At 37.3% G+C, this 17,227-nt stretch overlaps 1 protein-coding gene across 1 annotated transcript in view; it reads right to left on the bottom strand.

Annotated features, from left to right (window-relative positions):
• Positions 1–9,658: 9,658 nt before the first annotated feature.
• Positions 9,659–17,227, bottom strand: part of LOC149811637 (eukaryotic translation initiation factor 4B2-like) — a 47,138-nt gene continuing 39,569 nt past the window's right edge. The window contains exons 2-3 of the mRNA XM_089993173.1: positions 10,540–10,962; positions 9,659–9,990 (exon numbers count right to left, since the gene is read on the bottom strand). Of these exons, the coding sequence (XP_089849299.1) occupies positions 9,966–9,990; positions 10,540–10,962 (448 nt within the window). The 3' untranslated portion in view covers positions 9,659–9,965. The remainder of the gene's footprint in view (positions 9,991–10,539; positions 10,963–17,227) is intronic.

Below are 17,227 nucleotides of genomic sequence, written 5' to 3'. Positions count from 1 at the left end.
TGATCTCATGGTTACATTGTTCATCTTGAAAAGAGGGGGATGCTCTTGTCATGAGTGACAGGTGAGTGAGATTACATGTTAATATGTGATTGCATGCATTTATATATGGAAAAGCTACCAGTGGATTACTACAGCAAGTACTTCAAAGTTGATTCGTACATAGCTCTATATCATATATTTGCATTTTTTTTATGGTAGATAATGGCCAACACAATACTCTATTGACTTTTATTTTAGCATATCCATCAAAGGCGATGCATAAATTAGGGCAACCTAAGGTGAAGACACTAAAAATATCACCAAAAGATGTTCTATCATACAAGTATAATATATGTGGTGAGGTTGGCCACAAAAGATAAAAGCACACATAACAATACATTTGAGTACTTTTTGTTGCAAAATAAGTGTTTTTGTATGTGTATTTGTTAAGAATTGTTGAATGAATTACTTCTATGTATTTATCAAGAGTTTTTTAATAAACTGCTCAAATATCTTATGTATTATATGTATATTTTAGGTCTTTCGTGATATGGGTAAAACAACTAAAGAGAAATATGACAATAAAAAGTCACGATTCAAAGCCTCACCCTCAAGCACAGATCCAATTCCAGTAAGATGTATAATAAAACAAGTTATATGTGTATACAATTAGTGATAGTACATTTATGTGTTTCTATTCAATTACAGTTGGCCATATAAAGAGGTGAACGAGAACCAGCCACATGAGCAGCAGCCACCAGAAGAACTATATGAGTGTGATTTTTTCATTGACACTTTTTTTAGTAGTGATGTAAGTGTTAGGTTTGCATGTTTGTTTGTTTGTATATTAGAGAGTCGTTCATATTATGTTCGCATGCTTGTTAGGCTTGTATGTAGATTTATTTAAATCTAACAAGAATGAATCACATATGTTGATTATGTATCATCTAAAAAGATTTATAGGCAAAATTAAATCAAATACAAACAGGACATGGCAAAAGGAATATAACTACCAAAGACCATTTACTTGAACATGTGGTTTTCGATGTGTCCCAAAAGTGATAAGTCTTTTTTATCAACTAATATAAATTAATTGGTTAACATTAATTATTTACAACAATTGGTTGTTTCTCTAAGTTTGCGATTTGGGGTTCATTCTTTCTTCAAGAACCAAAACTTGTTTCCTTTTGAGAAATGTGACAAGGTATCCACTTAATAATTTTGCATACTTACATTTATATTTACAATACATACGATGTATGCTTATATCTTCAACTGAATTTATGTTGTAGATCTTAATTCCTCTCAACTAGGGCACTCAACACTCAGTTCTATGGGCGATGGTCATGAAAGAAAAAGATTTAAGGTTGTACAATTTTACAAAGACGACAACTCATGCAGACGAGGACATCAAAAATCTAGTATAAACTCATTACTTATTCAATGACATTTTTAGTTTTCTCTCATATTATGTAAGATTAATGTTGGGTTTCAAGTTTTTTTTTTCAGAAATGTTTGGCTATGACGATTACTCTGATTGGCAAGTCTTTTCTGTGAGTGGAATTCCTTAACAAAATAATGGTTTATTACTTTGTATATGATTGTTAACTCAATATGTACATGTACAAGTTTTTTACTCTAGAATTGTTATAAGCATGATTGTAGTGTATTTGTCCTACTATACATGAAGTTCTTGGGCAGAGAAATGAAACTCACTTTCACCCAGGTATATTGTCATATATACCTTTTGTTAGGTATTTAGGATATAAGCTAATAACTTTTTTTCAGGATAATGCAACACAAGTAAGGGTGTGTATGGTCATATACTATGAGAAATTGAAGAAGATGCAATTGCAGGCAGAGGCAAGCAAGACAAAAGGTCTGCAGCCCAAAACAAAGGCTAGGGAAGCCAAGCCAACCATGTCAAAAGGTCCACAAGCATCCAACAAAGTAGAGGATGACAAGCCAAAGGCTTGTGATAAGGAAGCTGATATTAATGAGATATAGATTTTTCTGAATTGAAATATTTGAATTGTCATTGATATGTATGCATTTGTAATAAAATTTTTTGTATATTTTATACTGTCATTGATATATATATATATGAATTTATACATTATCTTTTTTATACTATGAATTCATGATAATAACAGGTGTTTGTGACTACGGATTTATTATGGATATTGTTTGGATGATAATAACAAAGAGATGGTAATAGCAGGTTCTGAATGATGTTCGCACCATAAATTTCTATGAACTCATGATATTGGCAAATATGGTACCGAGTTTGCAAATATGTGATGATTGTATGGAAACCTCTTTTACGTTCAAGACTAACATTCGTAAATATGGGTATGAGTTCGCAAATATGTGTTGATTGTATGCAAACCGCTTTTAGGCTTAAGAATGATGTTTGTAAATATGGTCTAAGTTCACAAATATGGGTCTAAGTTTGCAAATATTTGTTGATTGTATTTGAACCTCCTTTAGGTTCAAGACTGGCGACCACAAATCTATGCCCGAAGTTCACTCACATATGTTGTGAAGGTCCTTACCTTCACACATTTGACAAACCATATGATTACATGATCTTCGCAGTTTTGTGTGTGAATTTCTTGATGTTTGCACACTCTGATGTGTGAATATTGTTAAATTGATAAGGTTAATATCAAAGTGTGTGAATAACATGAGGACATTTGCACACTCTGATGTGTGAATGTCATCCAATTGATAAGGTTAATATCAGAGTGTGCAAATAACATGAGGACATTCACACACTCTGATGTGTGAATGTCATCCAATCGATAAGGTTAATATCAAAGTGCATGAATGTCTTCATGTTCACACACTTTGATGTGTGAATGTCGTCCAATTGATAAGGTTAATATCAGAGTGTATGAATGTCCTCATGTTCGCATACTCAGATATGCGAATGTCATCTAATTGACAAGGTTAATATCATAATATCTGAATGTCATCATGGTTGCACACTCTAATGTGTGAATGTTTTTCAATTGATAATGTTAATATCAATGTGAGAATAACATAAGGACATTCATATACTCTGATATGCAAATGTCATCCAATTGATAAAGTTAATACCAGAGTGTGTGAATGTCCTCATGTTCACACACTATGATGTGTGAATGTCGTATAATTGATAAGGATAATATCAGAATTTGCGAAGAACATGAGAACATTCACACACTCTGATGTGTAATGTCATCAAATTGATAAGGCTAATATCAAGGTGTGAATGTCTCCATGTATGCATGTTAACAATGTCATCATTAAAAAATAATACAAACACATGTTATTTACATACATTCATGCCATTACATTAAGCCATTAAGACTTTCAAATACAATATAAAATACATGTTATATAATCTACCAAAACATTCATACATAGTATAAAAAAAACTTATACAAATTATATATATATATATATACATAATTTAGTATATGTTTAAAAAAATATTCCCTCTTACACATGTTTCTGAAAGCATCAATACAAAAAAACCTACCAATATATCCATACATAAAATATTATATCCACATATTCACAGTATATACATTCAAACAATGAAACAAAGCATAAACATGTCATTCAAGTACAATTAATTATAATAAATATATATATATATATAATAACATAATTATAACAATATATACAACACATAAATGTTTATAAAAGCATCAGAACTGTGACAAATTAGGGTATGCGACTCTTATGGGTATTATGCATCATGCCTTCATGTTCTGAGCTCTCTATCTTTGGTAGAGAGCAACTCTACTTGTGCTTGTAAAAGCTCTTCTTAGGCTTTTAAAAGGATCTCCTTCTTAGTGAGTTGTTCATCCTTTGCTGTAAGCAAATCCTTCAGCCTACAGATTTCAGCCTTTGCAAGAGCTAACTCTGCTACTACATTCACTCCACTTGAAGTCCTTCTAAGCTTCAAACTTTTAGCCCCAACTTGCTCGCCCCTCTTGTATTTATAATCAAAGTATATATAAGTGTACGAGGTAATAAATTTATAAATAGAGTAAAATTATAATCAAAATAAAAATTTATATGTTAAAATCAAAGTATATATGTATAAGTGCATTATCATTTCACTGCCCCTCTTGGTGTTGAAACTGCTTGGCAACTACGGGTTGTGAGCATGTACATTCTCCCTGCAGACACATACAATGGAATAGTATTTGATGTTATTATCGTTATTGTGCTAGTTTTGCAGTTCAGTAAAGAACAGGGTGGGGTAATTGTTTGATCGATCCTTTAAACAACATGAAATGCTTCTGCTAACACAGAGAGGGTGATGGGGTTGTGGCTTAGCATATCCAAATTGTCGGACCACTCGGCTGGTCATTTGACGTTCAACTTCATTTATATTGTGTAGCCAAATGTCTTTTTTCGTGAGCTCTATGGCATGGACTACCATATCCTCGTCATCATCTACACTTTTTCTTTAAGGGCACCATGTTTCCTTCATAATGAAGTTTTATTCATTAATAAGTCATATGTTGCATTATTTATAAAATATGTAACCACTTGTTTCACGTGTACTTATATGTGCTTTCGTCAACAAGCACAATTTTGCAGTCCAAAGAGCCCTTCCTATGGGATGACCCATACCTGCTTCTTCTTTCTCTTCGTCTTTGTTTTCTCCCTTATGTGACATACTCCACATAGTAATACGTGAAAACATAGGGACTTGGTCTAGTCTAAGAGGCCTTTCAATGGATATGTATTCCTATATCCAAACCTACAATGATCAATACATGAACTATTACATAGATTCGTACATAAAGATAACAAATTCAAGTTTTCATATGAATCAAATCAAATCAATGAAACAATTGCAGTACATCCAACAAAACCAGCAGGCCAAGTTTTTCTTTCATGCTTCACTAAACTCAAACTTGCATATAGGTGTGTAAGTGAAGTTGCTCCCCATGCATATTCATCGACATAATGCATGTTTTGCACCAGTTGTACATAGGATGCATGGATTGACTATCCACCAGTGTTTATGAATACACGAGTTTCAAAGAAGTCGAGTAACAATGCCCTTAACTGCATATCTATCCTAGGTTCGGCCTTCCCTCCCACACGGGGTATCTTCTGCTTTAGTCTCCTCGCCTTGTTATTGTTATGTCTTCCTCAACCATGACAACTTCAGTCTTTCGCCTTCAAATGCATCCTCAATTGATCATAATAAAACTTCACATTGGTGCTTGAAATTTTCAAACTGAGCCGCATTTACTGACTTCCCATGGCACATCTTGTGATTTGTGTCACGTCTTCCAAGGTGATGATTATCTCATAAAAAAAGAACTGAAACATGCACTTTACGAAATTCCAAAACTGTACCATAGAATCTACAAGACTATGACTATTGTTCCATGATGAAACATCCAAGATTCATCGAATGTGCATTTGATCCAACCACTTATTTGAATCCTCTGATAGTGTAAAGAACCACTTGTGTGCTTCGAACCAGTAGAACTTATACATATAGCTTATTGGATCATCTACTCTTTGTGGTTGTGGATTGTGTAATCACAATAGAATTTGCATGAAATCAAACACATATCACTATTTAACTATTGAATGAATATAACACTCAAATTGATTCATTTTAGTAGCCTTGTTACAATTGCAGGCATTAACAAGAATTTGCATAGAATCAGCCATATATCATATATCAATCATTGAATATAACAATAAACTTGATTCATTTTAGTAGACTAAATAGAATTACAACACATAATAACAAATAACTGATTCACTATTACATTAAATATATTATCATGATTACATTATGCAAACTAGTTATCTTACAAACATGCTTCACAAGCACGCACACATATCACAGTTTAATCATTTAATTGCAATATTCAAATTAGTTATCTTATAAACATGCTTCACACACATATATGACAATTTAATTATTGATTGAATGTAACATTGAAATTTATTGCAAACATCTTACAAACATATTGCATACACTAATAAATTAAGAAAGTAGTTGTCTATGACCACTAGACCTTCTTTATCGTTGTGACCTCTTTGTCGGAGCATACACTTCCTCCTCTAAGGGATGAGCTTTCACCTTTTTCTCCATCCTCTCTACATCAAACTCTTGAGTATCATTCTCCGCCCTCTCCACCTCAGCCGCCTCAGGATCCTTCACCATGTCCACCTCAACCTCCTCATTTTGTTGAGGATCCTCCTCTACCCTCTCCCTGACCGCACCCTCGCTCTCCACTTCACCCATCAACTCAGCATTGTCATCTTTGTTTGCTAGAGACAGTTCTTCTCTATTCTCCACAGTCTCCTCCACCTCAGCTTTGGCATCATCTTCTTGTTGAGGTTTTTTGTCCACCCTTTCCATCCTCACATTGTCATATTCTGCCTATCCGTCTTACCACTACCATTGCAGGTGGTTACGTTTCATGCTTTCTTCAGTCGAACATGCAGGTTAGAAATTACTAAAAACTCTCATGTTAATGGCTCCTTGCACTTCTTCACTATACTTTGGACACTACCGCTTCAACTTTTCATGGAAAAAAAACTTTTCTTACTCCTATAGAATATGTTTGTTGCTTCTTATTTGAACTCAGCATCATCTTACTGATGCTGCATTTGTTGTGAAATATTTCGAACACCCATACTCTTGACCATAGAATAGGTTTCATTTCTCTCTACGTGTCAAGCCTCTTTTGTATGTCATAACATGACAGATCAACCAGTGTGTAATCTATTTATTGCTATGTTCCATCACTAGGTGTTGTTGCCTTTGTGACAGTCTTTTTACTCATCATATTTATAATAAATAAATAATTTTCTATATAAACAAATCCGATGATAGATGCAAGCAAATGGAATATACTATTGAAAATAAGTTATTTCATAAAAAAAATTGAATTACAAAAATAAACAAAATAAGTTATTGAAAATGCAAAAAAAACTTCAAAATCATGCAAGCGTTCCCTAGTCATCTTTATAATACAAGATAAACAATCAAATTCAAGGATAGAGGTATATCAAATTAAGAAATAAAAAAAACTTATAATATATTAAATAAAACAAAATAAGCTCATCTGTATGGTTGGATTTACCATTAGGTGGCTAGATCTACGTGACTCAATTTTATTAGGTCTCAGGTCAATTTAAAAAACATAATTGTATGTGTTTTTGTTTAATAAGAACATGTAGCCAAGTTTATTATTTATTTATTAAAAAACATGTCTTTGATAGAAATTATTTATTAAAAAACTTTAATATTTTAACATTGAGTCAGTGCAATTGAGGACATTGATTTTTTATGTCTCAAAAAATATCTCGAAGACGTGTAAAGTACATAATCTCATACATGTTTTTATACTTTAGTCTTCCATGATAAACATGTCTACAAATTCATGCTAAGCAAAAATAACTTGCAACTATGCCTTCTTAACTGGACCTAACAATAATAGGGTCCTCTGCAATGCACTTCTAAATAATGTCAAGGCTTTTGTAGTTGTTGACTAGCTCACCAAATTTTCTTCCTAACAAATTTAGGGTTATCATACAGGTTTATTAACTAATGTTTACTAATAATTAAAAATTACGGGAATAAAATTTATAAGAAGCGGGCAAAAGAGAAATGAAATATGCTATTGAAATAAGTTATTTCACATGAAATCAAATTATAAAAGACAAACAAAATATGCAATTGAACATGATGTGAACCTTCTTTTAACTAAATACTCCTAACGTATGTTTGCAAATATTGTACTAAGATGTCCTCAAAATGTATGAACCTCCTTTAAATAAATAATATTGTGATACATCCGCAGACCTTCACAAATCATTTTTGCAAACATCGTTTTATATTTGTGGATGGGTAAAAAGGAAAAATGGAATATGTGTTGCTGGTTTGAACCAACTGTAGTCGTCGGATCTGGGGATCGGATGGCTCCCTTATTTCTCCTCTTTGCCCAATGCAGAGGCCCTTGCACAGGGGAGGTCTTCCTCTTGTTGTTGGCTGCCAGAGCAAGTTCCTCGACCGGTGGTGGGGAGGTCGGAGTCTAGGTCGATGGTGGCAGAGCCAGAGGAGGCACGACAGGCAGTGGGGAGCTCACTAGGATGGCTGCTGGCGAGGCCACTGGAGGAGGGGTGGCGGGCGGAGTAGTGGCAGGCAGAGGAGTGGGCGGTGTGGAGGCGAGAGAAGTGGTTGATGTGGAGATCGGAGCCACCGAGGCAGGTGGTGGTATGATGAGAATGGAGGCCGCGGGTGGTGGGGAGGAAACCGGCGGGTTGGTCGCAGGCAAGGCAGCTGGATCGGCGGTGGTCGTTGTGGAGGAGGCCGGTGGCGTGGTGGTGGAGATGGTGGGACCATTGGGTGAAAAGGAGAGAGAAAAGAGTTGTTTGATCCCCAGATTTCAAACCAGCAAACAGGGTTTGCTGGTGCTGGTAAACATATTCTAGTTTTTCGGGATAAAAACATTCCAAAAAAATCGAGAATCAAACATTTTGGACATGGAGAGCATTTGAGGACAATACGATTATTTTTCAACATTTTTAATGGTTGGGATTGCTTGGACTTTCCGAGATAATGCATGAGTTGGCCAATCAGCTCTGGAAATTCATGTGCTTATTTTTTTGTTTTTACTAGGCCAAGGAAAATCTCCTATCATCAACCGCACATTGGCAGGGCCTCCTAACCACCGGAAAGTACACCCAGCTTTGACTTTCTGGCAAGGGATACCTTCTACGGGTTTTGAACTCTCCGTGTCCCGTCAACCAGGTGACAGTTAAAGTCACCTCTACCACATGAACGGAGCCCTTGTGAGCATCATGATTACTTGTACAACCTAGACCCAATGATCTCTTAGGTGAAATTTGTAAAACTCTTAAGATTGTAGTCACAGCCACCAGTAATATAATGTGAGATCTTTTTTTTCCCGAAAATGCAACAGTTCTCGCTCTAAAGCCCTGGACATAGTTTTCTTTTCCTTTTTTTTAGGGAAAAAAACTCGAACAATTAGCTGTCTGATTGGACATAGTTGAAGCCCCATCTGAGTTGAAGATGGTCATCCATGAAACTTTTTTTTCCGACAGAGAAAGCTGGGGTTAGGCAGACCCCCTACCAGTTATACAACCATACCATTGGAATTCGAACTTGCAACGTCCCAACATGGTGACGTGTACTAACTGCTCCGGACAGACTAGCGGAGACCAGGGGTGTTGGTCGTCTTTGAAACTTCTCACAAATGTCACCGAATTTTTGAAAATATTGCAAATCAAAAAACACGAAGATTGCATTTTTAATCATAATTTAAATGCAATAAAAACGTTTGCAAATATATATTTATATACATTTTATGCATTTTTTGAATTATAATATTTACAGATATTTTCGCAAAAACTAGATGTTTAATGCATTATTTTCTCTTACCTAATTTGTGCCCAGAACGAGAGTTGTGACATAGATTGAGACGTACTGGACCTACACGCTCAACCATGCCCTCCTGTTTGTATGACCCCACCTCCACTTTTACTGTATATTAGTATGTTGAAAGAATTATTAAAGGTAGTGGACTCCTTTAGAATCTTGCAGCAAGTTTCAAAGGACAGAGAATATAAATTATCCAAACACAACCAACTAAATCATGACAAAACCCACCCATCATGCACAATAAAAGATTTTTAAGAACCACCAACAAAAGTAAATGTCAGTTTGTACATTGCAATTCTTCGGAATTAAACAAGGAATAAACGAAGAATTGAGTCAAAAACACCACGAGGTTGCTTGCCTTGGAAAAAAAATGTAATTGTACACCGCATCAAGGTAGACAATAAATCATAAGAGGTCTATCAACAGCCAAAATCTCTTCACTTTCCAGTGGGAAAGCACGAATAGGAAATGGAAACTAAACAAGTTATTAGGTTTTGATTCAAAACAAAAAGGGACCAACAAGCTCGCATCAGATTCTGCATTACCATCTTTCCTTTGAGCTCGACCTACAAACCCAGACACAAACGAACACATTAGCTTCCACTTAACAGAATGCTCTCTCTCTCTCTCTAGGTTTTTACTTTCAACACTACTGTCTACAGCATGGTGCATTGCCATTTAAAGCGGCTAGATGCAAATGGTACTAGTGGCTCTATCAGTTTTACTGGTTTCCATCATGTTTGTGCACCTTGCAGTGTAGAGAGTTTCATGCCTTATGCCGCTTAACACATTCAGAGTTTCAGTGACAGACCTTATCTATGTTTAAGACAGTTTTCATATAGAAAGCAAGCGGAATATCCAAAATATGAATGTTGAACTACCACCCATCTTTCAAACGCCATGGATAGGCTCAACCTTTGAGGCCAGTAGTTTAAAAGGGAGTCACCCCCAGTGTTGAGCTCCACCAAACTATCCGCCACATTGAGAAGGATAGAATTCAGAGGGTGGAAGGGATGAACATCTTGAAAACGCAGATTGTTTTGCGAAAAGACTTGCAGGCATCTTTTTAAACAACAAAGCACTTTATCAAACAATTACAAAATTAAACTTATTACCTGTCTGCGTCCCTGTTGCCAAGAAAGCCCCTCTCCCTGCTACCCTGGAATCCTCTCCGGTCATCAGCTTTAGTCCACACATCTGGTGCACCTCCACGAGAACGAGGCCTTTCTGCAAATTCCACACTTCTCGCATCCTCTGAAACACCAGACTGAGAAGGTGGCCTCTCTAAGTATCCAACACCAGTTCTGCTTGCCCCAGAGCCTGGCCTGTCACCACTTCTCTGGCCAAACCGGACCTTGTCATCCAACTCCTGTATTAACAGTTCTAGTTCTTTCTCTTTCTTTGCAACCAGATCCTGAAGCAATCTGGTAGAATCTTGATCGGATTCTCCATTCAACTTCATTGGGGGATCTTTTGATAGCTTTTCCTTCAGCTGATTTATCTCATTCTTTAATAGCTTTTCTTCCATTGTCTCTGGTCTGAAGATTGTGCAGTCAAAAAAACAAAAGAATCATGAAGATATGGAGGATATTAAAGAACTAACTTTTTAGAAGGTAACAAAGTGCATCAATCAATATACAAGCATACATCAGGCCTTCCAAAAGAAAAGTTACATTCCATATAGCTCATCCCAACAGGATCACTTTGATAAATACATGCACTCATCATTACCGTCGAAACTACAGTTCATTCTGATATTAGATTCAAGGTTTGAGACAGAACAGCTCTATCTCATGCCAAGGTGCAGGCATGGCACAATTGCACAAGCAAACGTGAGAGGACAGCTTCCTAATTAAAGAGGAAAAGCTGTAAACACAAAGAAGAGCATAAACATATGCAATGTTTGATATACAATGATGTACTACTGACAAATATTTATTCCATTTTGTGCGAGAAAAAGGATTAGGCAATTCTTACTATGGTAAGAGCAGGCACAACACATGATAGTTACAGACAGCATATATATGTTCCTCAGTGTATTTACGCTTGGCTACATATATAGTCCTTACATTAAGAAAATTAGGAACCTCAACATATAATCTCATTTCAGTGAAATCAGCCAAGACAAATAGATTCACGATCTGAACTTGTAATTATCATCCATGATCCTAGATCCTACAAAACTTAGTAAACTAACAATGCCAACATAGCATATCCCGAAAACTTGGTGTGTGGCCTTAGACCAGTCACCCTTTTTGAAGCTCAACTCAAGCTGTATTTGCTGCTGGGTAAATAGAGGCAAGTCCTACGATGTTAAACAGGATATAGGATTTTCATGATACATTACTCCACAGCCAGAAAAATAATCACCACGTAATGACAAAGTAGCGGAGTTAAAAGCAAACAGAATGAATTTTGATTTTCTAGATTTTTATGCAATAACAGAAAATAGAAATTAAAAATTAGTGAAAATTAGAAAATCTGACATTTTTAAATCATTAAAAATTAAACAGAGCTTAATGGGTAACTAACACATTCTAAAGGGTTAATAATGATTTGTCAAAAGTTTAGTTTAACCTGTTAACAGCAGCTAGGCCCGGAACTGCACTAGAAATATTATGCAATGATATAACCTTCAAAAATAAGAGCGTTTAGTCACCATGGCAGATATCACAGTACACCACATACGCATGTATCTGCACAAAGCACCAGCGATAAAAATTTATGTGCACGAAATAGTTTGACTCTTTCAGCATGGTTGATGTCAATGAAGAAAAAGACTAAATTCTGGAAACATCTAGATAAATCCAAAAGAACTTGCATAATGATTATCCATTCCATAGAGGTTGTGCACTCAAAATCTCTTGTTAGGGAAGCACAACGAACCAGGTTGACTTGAGATTGGCCTGGGCTCAGCACGCTTAAGCCTGACTCGAATCGGTAAATGAGCTGAGTCTGGACATGAGTTCAGGCTCGGTCGGGTAAATGAGCCCAAGCTTGAACAACCTAATGAGCTTGATAAGCACCATTAGGCTTGATTAAGCTCGGTAAAAATTACATTATGGAATTTTGCATATAATATATTTATTCATTAAAATAACAGTATATATAATGTTTTAATCTGAATCGTTGAACATAAATCGATCAACGGTTCAGATGTAGCCTGCATAAGGGGCTTTAAAGGTTCCTTCTCGTTGGCTTGTTCCTATGTTGCGCCACAGTGGCTGGCTTCCTCCAGTCCTCCTCATCTGTTCAACTCCCTCCATGCCTCCTCCTTTGTGGCTGGCCAAGGACCTCGCTAGCACCATCAAAGAGATTTGAGGCACTTGTGATGAGGTCTCAAGTTTGAATGCATCCGGCAGCGAGCACTTGCATGTGCCACCGCACAGCTGCAGGAGCGCGTAGCAGCACGTGTGGGCACCAAGCATCACCGCATCACGATAGAGGGCGCAGCACAGGCATGCGCACCACATCACATGTGTGCGCCAACAGAATGGAGGCTACGGTTGGAGCGGTCCCAACTGGCAGAATAAGAGTGTCAATGATAGGATTTAATGTATGGGCCGTCCAAGAGGTTGGCGCCAGGTTTTGTAAGCCCTATAAATAGTGCAATGCAAGTGTAAATGAGATAGAGATGATATATGTGTGATTTTTTAATGAAATTCATTTGGCTCCAATTCTGGAGATTTGGCCTCATTTGAGGATTGGCTCTCTTTTGAGAATTCAAGTTCCAAGAGAGGGATTTTCTTTCTTTCTCCATCCTCCTCTCCATCGCACATCTATTCCTATAGACGCCTCACTCCAGCTGAGACGCCTTCCTTGCTGCTGTTGATCATCTCTGCAACAGCATCTTCACAGCAATTGCTTTGTGAGCAGATGATTGACGATCCAGCGCTGGCCGGACTGCCGCAGCAGATCACCGAGTGCTAAATCGCCGTAGCAGCCTTCAATTGTTGTAGACAACTCATCAAGCTCTCTTGACTGCTCCTGATCGTCTTGATTGTGCTACAGCCTGTGCATGCACCGAATTCCTGTCGGTGCACGATCTATCGCCATAGTTGGACTTCTGTCAGTGTAATCCCTGCATTCGACGTATGCCGAGCACACTGCTCACTTTGTCGAAATCACAGATCCAGCCAAGTGCAATCACACAGCTTATTGTGATTAATTTCTGAGTGACATTATAGGCAGACATTGTGTTGCTTATGACGGGCCGATAATTTGCATCATCGTCGCTTCTTGCTGAAAGGCTGCCATTGTGCTGGACCGTGCGAACGGTTCATTGTGACTTTGGTCGCCGCATCGGTGTATGCATGAGCTGAGCTCACATGCCTTTAAGCAAAGATCAGCTAAGTGCATCGGCAACTGACGCTAGCACTTGTAGTTCTTATGTGCACTTGATCCATGTTGTATGATGCTTATGACAGATGATCATCATGGGAGTGCCAGGACACCCCTGCGCCAGACCTGACGTGCTCCTGTGAGCTTCATCAGCCCGATCGCCTGCATGTGCGCCTCCACCTTGCAGCCTGTGACAATGCTTGTAACTGAGGCTATTGATACCGCTCTTGCATGCGCATCCACTCAGTTGTGCCTGTGTGCGTGTTGGATCTTCTAGTGCCTACATGCGCCACATAAGGATCGCGCCTACGTGTGCTTTGCTTTGTCCAGCGCCAGTGTGCGCCATATCATCTGTTAAAATATATGTAATTCATATATATATATATATTTATATATATATATATATAATACCCGATAGGGGTATTTCTGTCATTTCACAAGTACCCGATAGGGGTACTTGTTTTTCTTAGTTTATTTTTCTCTTTATTTTTTGTAAAATGTATTTTTTATTTTTTGTTTTTTGCTCACTCAAAAGGGGCCCCACCATGTAGTCGATGGGGCCTCCAACGGTCACATTAGTGACCGTTGGGGGCTCCCAACGACTACATGGGGAGCCCCCTAGGTGGCTCTCCTTTTAAGGCCTCTTGGCCCTCTCCCTCTCCTTCTCTTGTGTATAAATAGGGGTGCTCCCCTCTTGTATTTCTCACTCTTGAGAGCTCTCTCTCTTTCAATAAGAGGCATTTATATTTTTATGTTGTGTTGTCTCTTGTGGGTTGGGTATTAGCCCCTCTTTGTTTGTTCATTAGTAAATGTTGTAAGTGCTTAGTGCACTCTTTGCTTTCCCGCATATTTCATTACATGGTATCAGAGCCTAGGGTATGCTCTTCTTTTTAATATAGCTAGTGGTGTAGCTATATTTTTTTTCTTTGTTTCTCTCTCCTTGATATTCTCTTGTAAGTGGTTGTTATGGAAGGAGAACAAAAGATTGATCTCTCCTTCAAGCTCAATGGTTCCAACTACATGATGTGGGCCGCCGCCATGAAAAACAACCTCAAAGGGAAAAAGCTTTGGGGATACGTTATGGGCACCATTCCGGAACCACAACTCCAACTAACTAAGATGGAAGGCGATCAAGAAAAAGCTCTTGAAGGAGATGCCCGCATAAAGGCCATTGAAGATCACCAATCTAAAATAGAAGATTGGGAGAGTAAGCATGCCAAGATTCTTGCTTGGTTCATGAATAATGTGGAGCTCAAGATTTGCGCCAACATTGCCAAATTTAGGATGGCAAATGAAGCATGGTTCTTCATGAAAGGTATGTTTACACAAAAAGACCTTGCTCGTCAATTCTTTCTTCAAGAAAAAATCCGGACTATCAAGCAAGGAGAAATGAGTGTTAGGGATTACTTTAGCACTCTTGGCCCTCTATGGGATGAGCTATCCTTACTAGAACCAAAATGGGTTTTTAGTATAGATGTGGAATTAAGGAGAGAACAAATGGAAAAAAAACACTTTTTCCAATTTTTACATGGGCTTAGGCCCGAATATGAACAAGTGAGATCCTCCCTCCTACATAGATCAAAGCCTCTTCCCTTGGAAGATGCCATAGCCGAAATATGCCAAGAAGAAACCCGTCTTGGCATGATTAAAGGAGGAAATGATGTCTTGGCCGTATCCAAACCCGGCAACCATATGAAAACCTACAAAACTCCACATTTTGGAAGACAAAATAACTATAATGGCAACTACAGAAAAGCCATTTGCCATCATTGTCAAGAACCGGGTCATATGACCTAATTGCCCTAAGTTGAATGAAGCACCAAAAAAATAAAGTTGCTTCCGTTGAAGAAGCTACTCAAAAGAAAGAGGAAGCAATCAAAGGAACGGACTCTTTTTCTCTTGCTCAACTATCGGAGGCACTACAAACTCTACTCAAGATTCCATCAACTTCGGGTGCCGCCGTAGCTTCCTCCTCTCCTCCAGGTATGTCGTCTTGGATCCTTGACTCTGGAGCTTCCTTTCATATGACCCCCCCTTGAAAATGAGCTTTCCGATTTATGTAATAACTTTAAAAACTCCTATGTTTCAACTGCCGATGGTACATCTTTACAAGTTAAAAGTCTTGGAACCTTAAACTTTTCAAAAGACTTCTTTGTGCCAAACGTGAGAGTTGTACCTCAACTTAATTTAAATCTCCTCTCTGTTGCTCAAATATGCGATCATGGATGTAAAATCTCCTTCTCAACTAAGGATTGCTCTATACAGGATCTCCGGTCCGGGAAGTTGATTGGGCAAGGCCATAGAAGGGGAGATCTCTATTACATGAGCAACTTGAAACTCCCCATTAACTCTTTTTGTAACCATGTCCAAGATAAAAATATTGATATTTGGCATCAAAGACTTGGACATCCAAGTTTCTCAAAAATGTACTACTTTCCATTTGGAAAGAAATTTTGTAATGAGAAACATTTTGTGTGCAAGAATTGTATTTTTGGCAAAATGAAATCTACTCCTTTTCCAAACCGGACTTTTGTTTCCAAAAGACCTTTTGAGTTAGTCCATTCGGACGTTTGGGGTCCTTCCCCTGTCATGTCTAAAGGAGGGTACTCCTATTATGTCACTTTCATCGATGACTATACTAGGTATGTATGGATCTACTTTCTCAATTTAAAATCCGAAGTCTTTGAGTTTTTTAAAAAATTTCATATGATAGTTAAAAATCAATTTTCAAGTAATATCTCTACTCTTAGATCCGATTCGGGTGGAGAATATTTATCAAATGAATTTCAAAACTATTTAGAAATAAATGGGATTTGTCATCAAAGATCGTGTCCTAGGACTCCTCAACAAAACGGCTTGGCCGAAAGAAAGCATAGACATATCATGGAAACCACTAGGACACTCCTTATTTCCAAAGAAATTCCAAAGAATTTTTGGGCCGAAGCGGCCTTAACCTCAACTTATTTAATAAATAGAATGATATCTTCATCCTTACAAAATACATCTCCATACGAAAAACTATTTGAAAGAACACCTGACTTCAATAGATTAAGAGTTTTTGGATGTAAATGTTTTGTCCTTACTCATAAACGGGACAAATTATCTCCTAAAGCTATTGAATGCGTTTTCTTGGGTTATGGAGAAAATCAAAAGGGTTTTAGATGTTTTGATTTGAAAAATAACAAACTCTATGTATCCAAAGATGTAACATTTTTGGAAAATGAAAATGGTTTTGTGAAAACTAAAGATATTGATGAAAGTGAATATACTTTTTTATTTGATCTTCTATCTCAAGAAGATGAGACTCCTCAAGAAGAGGAAATCTCTAATGAGTCTTTGAATGACCTAGAGGAAATCCCTCTTGATAATGCTGTAGATGAGAATAATAGACCAATCCAAACATATGTTAGGCGTGGTCAACAAACTCAGATAAGTGCCTTAGAAAAATACTCTCAAGGATCC

This window comes from Nuphar pumila, chromosome 17 (genome assembly GCF_984573655.1).
Source record: "Nuphar pumila chromosome 17, dmNupPumi1.hap1.1, whole genome shotgun sequence".
Classification (NCBI taxonomy): domain Eukaryota; kingdom Viridiplantae; phylum Streptophyta; class Magnoliopsida; order Nymphaeales; family Nymphaeaceae; genus Nuphar; species Nuphar pumila.
Note: the sequence above shows the minus strand (reverse complement) of the source record. Positions and strands in the feature narration are given on the sequence as shown.